General features: G+C 37.6%; 1 protein-coding gene across 1 annotated transcript; it reads left to right on the forward strand.

The window, feature by feature from the left end:
- Nucleotides 1-537: 537 nt before the first annotated feature.
- On the forward strand, nt 538-5798 carry LOC112555252 (probable cytosolic oligopeptidase A). The gene is given in 3 exon segments (XM_025223567.1): nt 538-669; nt 672-2185; nt 4803-5798. Coding segments are annotated over 3 exon segments (2181 nt in total). The 5' UTR covers nt 538-542; the 3' UTR covers nt 5343-5798.
- The last annotated feature ends 5761 nt before the right edge of the window (nt 5799-11559 follow it).

Genomic DNA, 11559 nt, shown 5'->3' on the forward strand with positions numbered 1-11559 from the left:
TATTATATTTTGACAAAATTAACCTTTATTACTTTATTACTTATTAGTTATTAACCTTTATTACTTAAAAAGACGAACAGAACGGAAGATGACACTTCATTGTCACGTTACACGTAGGGTGACAGCGCTAAGAAGGCTCACTTGTCATCAGAGAAACTACGAGTCACACAAAAGCGCAGTAAATATTGAGACCATATACAGCGTGGTTCATTTTATCTTTGTACGGACTATCGATCATTGGTACTAAACATGTACATGTATAATCAGAGAACCTGTACCCACAGCCCGCACCTGACCAGTCCAAGAAACATAACTCCCGTGAAAACTAATTCTTCAATAGGTAGCTTCCCCTTATGAAATAAATAAGGAGGGGAAAAAAGCATAGAAGCAGCAACATCGATGGAAATTTTTTAAAATTATATGTGATAAATACAAAAATTATCAAGGCAATAAGCGTTGATGTTAATCTAATACTGTATACAACAAACTACGAAACTTGAGGTTAAAGGTCATCAAAGGCCGACCACTCTCACATACTCAAAATGGCGATGCGCACGCTTCAAGGTCGCCAAGGCATGCTTTGTTTTTTGAGGTATCCATGGACTTCAGAAGTGCACAGAGTGCTGGCTAGACATGCTTCTGGTGCGTATTATGTTCTTCTACCTGAAATTCCCCAGACACTTCAGAAAACAATGTTGTCATGCAGTTCAAAGCGACACCAAAGTTTTCAGCTATCACTCCAGATTTGTGTGTTACCGGTTGCGCGAAATTGGCAATTGAGTATGAAACACGGCTCGGACTCCACATCGAAAACCTGAAAGATATTTCGAGAGAAAAAACATTTAGTGATGTGTTTGATCCAATTGAAGAAGTTTCCGTGCCGCTGAACACAGCTTGGCGAACAGCCAAAAACCTCAATTATGTGTGTGGGTCCAAAATGTATAGAACTGTATTTTCGAGGATTCATTCACAGGTTGAAAGAGCCAAGAACGAACGATGGATTAGTGAGCCGTTATATTACGCTGTTAAAGAAGTCAGTGCAAACAGCGCAAACCTGACAGATTTTCAGCGTCGACTTGTTGATCTTTACCTTCTAGAAGGCCGTCTGAATGGGATAGAACTTCATGGAAACGAAAAACAGCGCTTTGTGGACACTCTCAAAGTTCTGGCCTTGGAGCGTACTAATTTTAGAAACAGAGTCATGCTTTGTCAGGGCATGTATTCGCATCGCATCGATAACTTTGGAGCTATCTCAGAAATGCCACGAAACATTTTGACCTACATGGCAGAAAATCATCTCAACCCATCTCATGGTCCTTGGCGATTGACACTTCAACAGAACATATACCAGCCTTTTCTTGAGTACTGCAATGACCGAACACTGCGCTGGAATGCATGGTATGCCTTTAACAATAGAGCATCAGTGTCATTTGTTGATCAAAATCTTGGGAACCACAAACTTATTGAAGATCTGCGGCGATACAGGAGAGACATAGCCAAATTGCTAGGCTATGAGAATTTTTTTGAGATGTCCATGGAGACAAAAATGGCTGGCAGTGTAGAAAATGTTCTTAACATGATTGAAACATTCAAGGTAAAGTTCAGAGATGTTGCACAGGAAGAGATTGCTGACTTGCAAAAGTTTGCCACTAGTGAGGGGTTTAAAGACAAATTGCAGATGTGGGATCTGGCTTACTGGCGGCGGCGTCAACAGCAACATTTCTTTGACATTGACCATAATCTTGTAGCTGAGTATTTTCCTTTCAAAAATGTTCTTCATGAACTTTTTCAGCTGTGCAAAGCCATGTTTGGGATAACAATTAAAGACTGTAGCGGTGAAGTGGAGACATGGCATGGTGACGTTCAATATTTTAAAGTATATGATGAAAATGACAGGCATATTAGCTCTTTCTTTCTTGATGCTTATTCAAGGCCAGAGGACAAGCTTGGTGGGGCATGGATGGAGATGGGACAAGAAAGGAGCCAATTGATGGGCACCATGCCCTTCTCATACCTCGTGCTTAATTTGCCATGCCCCCTATCCCCATCACAGCCAGTCTTGATGAGATTCTCTGATGTTCTATCTTTGTTTCATGAGTTTGGACATGGCCTTCAACAATTGTTGACACAGGTTCCCTACAGCGAACTAGCTGGTCAAAGAAATGTGGAGTGGGATGCTGTGCAGGTAAAGAGAAACACGATGACTGTTATATTATGCTAGCAGCTCCACACACACAATCCCTCTTTTCATGCTTGATCCCCACTTAAGCACTATATGTTTATTTTAGAATAAAGTATAAAAGAGTTGTTCTTTGGGTTATAGAGTGGGAACAGATGTATTACTGGTGTGATGCTGTGAGGCTTTACCTGTCAGGAATAAGCCAGAGCTTACTAGGTTGATTTATGTCATTATTACGTAGTCAGATTCACCCATATAACTTTATAACCACAGGCCTAATTTTAAATGATGCAAGAAAACAAAGGTAAACCCCTGAATATCACTCAGTTTATGAAAGGCGTACAACTCCATGCTTTAGCCCCCTTTGTTGATGGATTCAGTTCTGGTAACTTTGTTAATTACTGATTTCTTTAACTCCAGCTTTTCTGCATCCAATATTAGTGGTGTCACACCTGCATCTGAGTATTATGTTTGTTAATGTAATGTTAAGCAGAGAATGAAAACTAATATGAACTTTTAATTTTACAGGCTTCAGTTTCTTGACTAGCCAATAACCAACTTTATTCTAACAATATGTATATATACAGTGGAACCTCGGTTAACGAACTTAATCCGTTCTGGAAAGCTGTTCGTTATCCGAAATGTTCGTTATCCGAAACAATTTTTTCCATAAGAAATAAAGGAAATAGATTTAATTGGTTCTCAGCCCCTGTTGACTCGCTAATATTTGAAAGTTACAGGCTATATAGGTATTTGTTTTAATGAGAACAGTTATAATGCAATATAAATGGAGTTAAATAAACATAAAAACATTAACGAAAGCATTTAAACATCAGAAAACTTGCCGTGTTGACGGCATGGTTAGAAGCAGGTGTGGGGAGGAAGGGGTGGGTCGATTACTGCTTTGATTCCCCCTCCATGAGCACGTGACATTATAAAATCGGGGGTGACTTCCCTTTTCTTTAACTTTGAGGTTAAAGGAAAAATCTTGTCCAGGTCTGTTCCTTCTGCCTTTTTTGTAAAACTCTTGGGTAATACGCCATCACATATCCAACAGACGCATGCCACCTTCATACTTTGAAATCATTTCCTTTTTCAAATCATTTGTTGGTCGCTTCCTTGTCATTACCTCACTACTATTAATTGCTCTTAATCTTCTTTGGAGCCATTATTGAGGATTATCTTACTAAAATAAAGCACAACAATCACTAAATAAGAAGAATGCGCATAGATAAGGAACGACTGATCGTAACTGTGTCTCGAGCGCGAATGATGACATGCTGGTCAGTCATGTGTGGTTCACGTGGCTGTTCGTTATCCGAAATTTTGTTCGCTATCCGAGACAAACTTTTAACGAAATTTTTGTTCGTTAACCGAAATATTCGCTATCCGAGGCGTTCGCTAACCGAGGTTCCACTGTAATTATAATTTTTATTTGTGATTACTACCACATCAAATCAACCATGCTTTGGAAACTGCTATCAGATTTTTTTTAAATAACTATACCAACATTGCTTTCCCCTATATATCCTCAAACCCTGACTTTTTTAACAAAAAATATGAAGTCCCTATCTAATATAATAGTAATTGCATTAACAGATAAAGCATAAGCTAACTATAAGAAGGTGCAGCCCACATTTATGATTGAATGGGTTGTTAGTTTTAATAAACTTTAGGCATTAATAAGATTTCCTAATATTTTTACAATAACAGAAAAATATTTAGGTATAAAAATGCTTTAAAAAAAACAAACCAAATACAGATGTAATTGACAGTCAGGCAATATACCAATAATAAGCTAAAGACATTTTCACACTTTCGTGTTGAAATGCTATGTGTGTGTGTGGTTAGCACTAAATCTATAACATCTTTCAGAAGCATTAAGGTTAAAATATTATGAACGTTTTAAAAATATTGTATGCCTATTTTTGTAAAGTTTCTTGTATTAAGATTGTTAAGAACTATATCAGGGCTTCTGCTAAGGCTAAATTCTTTGGGGTCCCAGGGACCCCTTCTTCAGATTTCTAAGGGGTCCCTTTACTAAGTTGAAATTTAAGAAAACCCAACAAATCAACATACTTTGTTCAACTGCCTTTCAGGCACACAAAGCACTGTAATGTCTAGTCAGAAACGGCGAGATTTCGGTGCCATGAAGAGTGTGCAAGCATCTGTGATGAGCTTATGCTCACTGTACTTGGGGTGCTCACTTTCTTTCCGTTTCTGAGACGATAATTCTAACCACGCTGGCAACGACATCTTGGATATAAGTTAATGGAACTCTTTCCGGTAGGGGGAAAAAAACTCAGTGCAAGGGAAGTAACTCTCACCTTGTAGCAGACGACAACACTAGATTGTGCTACGATGTCAGACATTACACTTACCCAATTTTGTATCTGTTCTTCGCCCAAATTTGAAGGGGTCCCCTGGGACCCTATTGACGAAAATTGAAGGGGTCCTCCGAACTTTTAATGCGTACTGTACGCAATTTTTTGCGTAAGCAGAAGCCCTGTTTATATTTCGAAAGATATTGATAACAAGCAAATAAAAACATTTCACAGTTTTGAAGTACATTTTTTTCCCATCGGTGCCATATTATTTTTGACCTAAAGTGTATTTGTTGCAGGTATGTGCTGGATTTTTGCAACATTGGTTGCTTGAACCTTCATTCCTGAAGAAACTGTCTTTGCATTATGTTACAAAGGAGAAAATGCCAGAAGAACTACTGATGAAGCTACTCAAGTCCCACTATCACATGTCTGCCTATGACATGATGCGCCAGTTGTACCTTACTGCTTTTGACATGGAACTACACATTAGCAAGAACCACTGGCATGAAGCAATGACACACACATGGGGCGAGTACATGCCCCTGCCTCTGAGTGAGGATGATAACCATCCATGCTCCTTCACCCATATCATGTCTGACCAGTATCCTGCAGCATACTATTCATACCAGTGGGCCAGAATGATTGCTGCTGATGTTTTTGCTGCCTTCAAAGAAGTAGGGATTGAAGATCCAGAAAAGGTGCGGGCTACCGGAAAAAGGTTTGCAGAAACGTTTCTTTATCTTGGAGGAGGTGTACCGGCTAGCGAAATCTTCCGGAGATTCCGAGGAAGAGACCCCTCCCTTCAGGCCTTGCAGGAGCACTTGGGCATCAAATGAAATTATGAAAGGTCATAATATGATGAACAAGATAAGGTTGAAATAAGAGGGCTTTATGCAGCAGTTAGTTCATTAGTGCTGAGAAGTTGTGTCTAATTTCTCATAGAAAAGAGATAGGTAAGCATACATTAATTTTGTACTGAGGGCTGCGCTTATCTGCTAGAAAAGTATAAAACAAATAACAGAAGAAAATGTCTTTATTGTGAAGCTGAATATGACATAACATTTCAGCTGTGTGAACTAACAAGCTTGTTATTAGTGTGAGGGGAGAGAACTGCCTGGCCTGAGGTAAATTTCTGACTTCCTGACCTTTAATTTCTGCAGAACTGAAAAAGTTAATTCCATTAGCATAAAATACATGCTCAGATCAAACATTTGAGCAGTGGATAGACTTGTCTCTATATTCTGATTCGTATACATTAGCGTAAAATATAGGTTCACAGGGCTTCTGCTAAGGCTAAATTCTAATTTCCCTTCTTCAGATTTTTAAGGGGTCCCAGGGACCCCTTCTTCAGATTTTTAAGGGGTCCCTGTTCTTCACTCAAATTGGACCCCATTGACGAAAATTGAAGGGGTCCTCCGAACTTTTAATGCGTACTGTACGCAAAAAGAAGCCCTGGGTTCAGATCAAACATTTGAGCAATAATAATAAGTGGAAATTTATAAAGCTCAATATCTCAGCCAAAGGCGGACTCATTGCGCTGAACAAGATCACAAAATAGTAACAAATATGTAGAAGAAGTTAACAAAATAGTAACAAAGATGTAGAACGAAAAATAATGCGAGGACTCGCTGCATTTTAGCAGTAAAGGGAGATCACTGTATATTTAACGGTAACGACTCCAGAGCAGATCAATAGACTTAGCTTTGTATTCATTTTCGTCCTCATGTGAAGCAGCTCTAGTCCTTTGCAATGTTAATGTTACACTGTTTCTTTCTTTTCAAGGTGGGCCACTTAAAAGTAGCTCCCTTCTATAATATGCTTGGACAAGGCAGGCTATTTTGAAGTGGTCCACCTTGACCAAGAGCTAGATATGATAATTGTGTATGAGTTTCTCGTATAATTATTATATAGGTTCTTGATTGGTGGGGATAGGAGAACTGGTTAAAACCCTCAAGCATTTTTAAGCTTTGTCTATTGTATGTCCTAGCACAAAATACCTATCAGTGGTGGCTGACAAATGGTTGAGGAATAGCTTAGTGTTTGACTAAAGATAAACATTTAAACTATAATTTTTTTCTTTTTGTAACAAGTTTCTTTGATCATTGCAAACATTTTTTTAACGTAAATTATTTTTGCATATGGTCCAGTTTCCTCGATGCTGTCATGGCTACTCTTAAGGTCTAAATGAATTGGCTTAGTGGGTTTGTATATTTGTGCAGGTACATTTTTATTTTAGGTTTGCAAGAGTTAAAGCCTATCTAAAGTACTTCAACAAAGTTGTTGGTGAACATGTCCAAAACCATCTTTTCACTATTGTGTGATTGATTTTTTCCTCATGTTGACTGTATGACAATGTTGTATTTGTAGTCACATGTACAGAATAATACAAATGTCACTATACGTCTTCAAGAATCAAATACATGCATGCGTTTGTCATCCAAAAGTTACTTTATTCTTTGTTGTATTTCTTGTTTTTGTACATACCTACTGTTCTAAAGCTTCGTACTGTCATCTGAAGTTTCCACATCTTCAGTAATTTTCTGAGCAGGATCAATACTTACATTGTTACATTTTAATAGGATATTATGAGGAAATCCTCTTTATCAGTTTAAAGTAAAGAGCATTCAAATTGATAACCTGCTGGTGAGAACGGTGGCATCTGAACCTAGAAGTGCACAAATTCACCAGTCTCTGTTACCCAAAAGATGCAACATACTTCCCTCAGTTGATTCAGCTGTGGAGTCTTGATGGCCTCCCCAGGCTGCAAGAGAGAGATGGACACTATCCAGAGTTGACCTGAGGGTTTAACAACTCCCTCCCCAGTAAGATCACAGGATTACATTTACCCAAATTACCTTTTTAAGAAAATTGAACTATAAAAAAGCCCATATTTTACTTCATCAGAAAAGTTACATAATAGGCAATTTGCAATCTGAGAGATTGTAAGTGTAAACATTATTCGAGATAATTTAAATTATAGTATCTTATTCCTAAGGAAGTGTTGAGGGGAAAATAAATCAAGCGTTTTATAATTATTGCCATTTTAGAGCTAACCCATGCTTAGATGCACATGGGTTGGTTGACGTATCATGAGTTGCCTCTTCAAGTCTCCTATGCTGCCGATCATGCTGTACAGCTGTTAGGCTCTACCTGCCTAACAGAACAAGAGGGAAGGATCCAGTGTTCAAGAGGAAATGCTTCAGGAGACCCTTCTACAGGGAGCAAAAGATGAATTCAACTGCAGCGTCATCACCAGTCTGATGGTTCCCCAAGAGTCTGATTGCTATGGTCAAGCGACAGAAATTGAAGTGGTTGGTCATGTCGTTCAACATGACACCTTGTCTAAGACGGTCCTCCAATGTTAAATTAAAGGTGATCGACGCTGTGACAAATAGAAGAAAGGCTAGGAATGCATTGCTTTAGCAGCTCTCCCCTACAACTGGTACTATCTGTGCCAGTTACTCATGACATGACATGATGATGTCTTTTAGGACATACTGTCCTCTGGTCAAATATATACTCAAAGCATTACAGGATCATATGCTCGTTTCGGCCCTCCACCAGTTGGTGCAACTTACCTTGTAGTGGTATGGTGGCTTGCCAATCAACAGAGCTATGTTGGCAGGAGCCTTATGTTCCTGGCAGGTGTAACCAAGCCGAACAGGTCTGTCAGGGGAGAGGCCAGACTAAAATTTTGCAACCTGGCCCTCCAGGTTGGGGGTTTTGCTTTGGGCTAACAACCCACTCGTGTAAAAGAAAAAAAAAGGTTACAGAAACCGCAGCAGTACCACAACTTGATGTGGCCCTATGCTCCTCGAGGAGTAACAAGGACTAAACTAATACTCATTCCTGCAGAGATAAGATTTATTTGTATATATATTTGTATATATTTGTATTTATTTATTTGTATATATATTTGTATATATTTGTATATATTTATATGCGCACACATGGCTGTGGCTATAAAGATTTAAGATGAGCAGACTACATGCAAAATAGTTCTTCCAAATGAACTAGTTATAATGTCATTTTTTTTTTTTACTGAACAGTTTGTTCTTATGAGCTACCTCTTTTATTTTATAAAACATATGTATTTACATTTGACTAAAATTATAAAGCCCTGTTTTTATTCTTAAAACTGTGTTTCTAGCACCTCTCACACAAACACAGACCCTGCTGGTTTTTTAATATTGATTTGCATAGTTTCTGTATTGCTTATGTAGAGGTTGGTTTGTTTGTCTTTGTGTTTTTATTTTTTGTCTAATGCTTTAGTTTGCTCTTTGTCCAGATCAGTTTATAAGCAACATCAATTAAGAACTAGTCCCGAACTTCGACCCCGCTAGTTACTATCTCATTTACCTACACTAGCAACTTGCCAAACAGTTTATGGGTGCTACCATGCTACTTATTTTCCGAAGATAATGCTCCTCTTTTGTCCGATTAGTGATGGCGGTATGTAATCTTCTTATTCTGTGGGACAAAAGTGGAAAGGTAATGATTTATATCTTTCCCATATCTGAGCCCCCATCCAACTCAATTTAACATGCTGTACAGTTGGTCTTATATTGTCAAGTATATTTTATGCCATGTCTTTTTATAGTATTTTCATTATATATTCTTGTGTTAACTTTATCCAGCACATCGCCATGGAAGGGGTGTCCAGTCACTTGATCCTCAGACACTTAATCCCTAAGCACTTAATCCCCAGACGCTTAATCCTTTATTTTCACAAAAGAGTGAGGATAGGGCTGTTGGCCCGTCTGTTCTATTCAAGACAAGCGGGCACGTAAGCAAACTGACTGGCTGAAGGTGGACTAGAGCCTCAGCTCATACAACCTGAGATGCGTGACGCTTACATCACCTGGAAATAAAAGGCCGTTCACGTCACGACGGTCACGTAAGGCAGGGTCAGGTGTAGCCGCAGGGCGCTATTATCGTAAGAGACAAAGCTTAGAGCAAAACATGCATACTGATATGAACTTTAACTAATGTTGTAGATGTTCAAATGACGTTGAAGTTAATAGCATGATTTAAATATTAATGTATTTCAATATTTATTTTAATTGTAAAACTTATTGTGATGTTTATATGAAAATAATTATTTGAATTAATTTAAAGTTTAGGTTAGGGATTAAGTGTCTGGAGATTAAGTGCTTAGTGTTTAAAAGTCTAGGGGATTAAGTGACTGGGAATCGCAGGAAAGGTTTGGAGTCAATGTGTCAGAGCATAATATTCCTCTCCAAACTTATCACATATTTCAGTCTGAAGCCTGTCTTGATAACAAAACACAAAAGCCAGCAAAAAACCAAACATTTTATTCAGAGTGTCACAATATTCTTGGAATAACATTGTGTTCTTATGTCATACCATGTCTACTTAGAAAACATCTTTTGTCCACCTCTTCTAAAAACTATAAGCAGTTCCATGTCACTAAATGACACTAGTTTAAAGCCAAACTATAGGTCATGACCATTGGTATTTTGATCATCACACAGATGATTTAAATTGTCGAGCTCATTCCAGCAGTTCAGTGTTGTTCTTGATAAAAAAACAAACTGAACAAAATACTAATGCACTTCCTCGTAAACATTACAGAAAATTCCTGATGATAAAAACTCTAGACATTCATACATGGCAAGAATTGCTTGGTTTTTTTTGTTCTTGTTATCCTTCTCTCAGTTGCCACCATATGCCCTGAAGACCTTCAAATGACTTCCCAAAGAATTTGGGAAACAAAAAATCTTGCACACACGACTCTCTACATCACAAGTTGTGATCAATCAAATCAGACGGGAAATTGAGAAAAAAAGAATGTGCATGTTTCTCCTATGAGTTTTTGCCTGGTACATACACTTCTTGGAATGTATACAGCAGACACACAAGTATGCACACAGGTACGTGTCCATTTAAAACATCAGATACTATATGCATTATATCAGGGATACTTGAAAAGATCAGAATAATTCTACTGGTACTGGAATGCATCAATGTATCATTTAAGTGTCTAAACACTGCTCACTAACACGATATCAGGACCACTTGCTGCCATTTTCATCATGTTTAATTGTTTAACACCCAACAAAGCATTCACTTAACCTCCTTGATATTATTAACTTCAAGTAATCCTTGGGTTGGAATTTTATGTAGAAATGGATAATCTTCATGGATAATTTTTTTTTTCAGGAAAAGTTATGCTCATATGTGCACATGAGGGTAACAGGCATAACAATTATTACAGTAAAAAAAAAAATTAAGAGACAAGCAAAAATGAAAACCTAACTATATCCTCCAGCAAGTAATTATTTCATGGTCACAGCAAGTTACTTGCAAGATGATTTATATGACTTGCAGTTTAACATTTAGGTTAACTTATTTTTGAATGCAAAAATTGTTTAATGACAAGCAAACACTGGAACTGTCATTCTGCACAGTTTTCTTTTACAACGTACAAATGACAGATTCCTGCTGAAAGAAACATTACATGAAGAGTTTGTTTTGTATATGTCATACTGACATTCTTATTGCTGTACATTATTTTCATGGCACATTGGAAAAAATATTGACAAATGGTAACAAGCTTTTTCTCACAAAAGAATAAGTTTGCTAGCTTTACATGATTGAAATAAATTACATCCTACAATCACTAGCAAGAATGTTTTACTAATCAACATACTTCTACTAACATCCCATAGTATTAATAATAACCAAATAATAATCAGTTACCATCAAAAATTAGAAGTGTTAAAAGACAAGGAATTTAAGTGTTTAGTTGCTCAAAAAATGGAACTATGTTCAGTATTGAGACCTGACAACATCTACATATGATTCGCTGACAAATACCACTATGTCCTAAAACAGTGGTTCTCAAAGTGAGGTCTGCGGACATAAGTCAGGTGGTCCGCAGCTGACAGTCGTCATATGTCAGCAAAGTGATGTTTAAGGTGATGCATTCCTCGCCTTAACATTTTAATTACAAAGAACGAGGTACACGTAGTTTTATGTCAACTTATTACTATACTACTGTCACAAAAGGACATTAGTTTTGAATTGTAA

The sequence above is a fragment of the Pomacea canaliculata genome, linkage group LG14, assembly GCF_003073045.1.
Source record: "Pomacea canaliculata isolate SZHN2017 linkage group LG14, ASM307304v1, whole genome shotgun sequence".
Taxonomy (NCBI): Eukaryota; Metazoa; Mollusca; class Gastropoda; order Architaenioglossa; family Ampullariidae; genus Pomacea; species Pomacea canaliculata.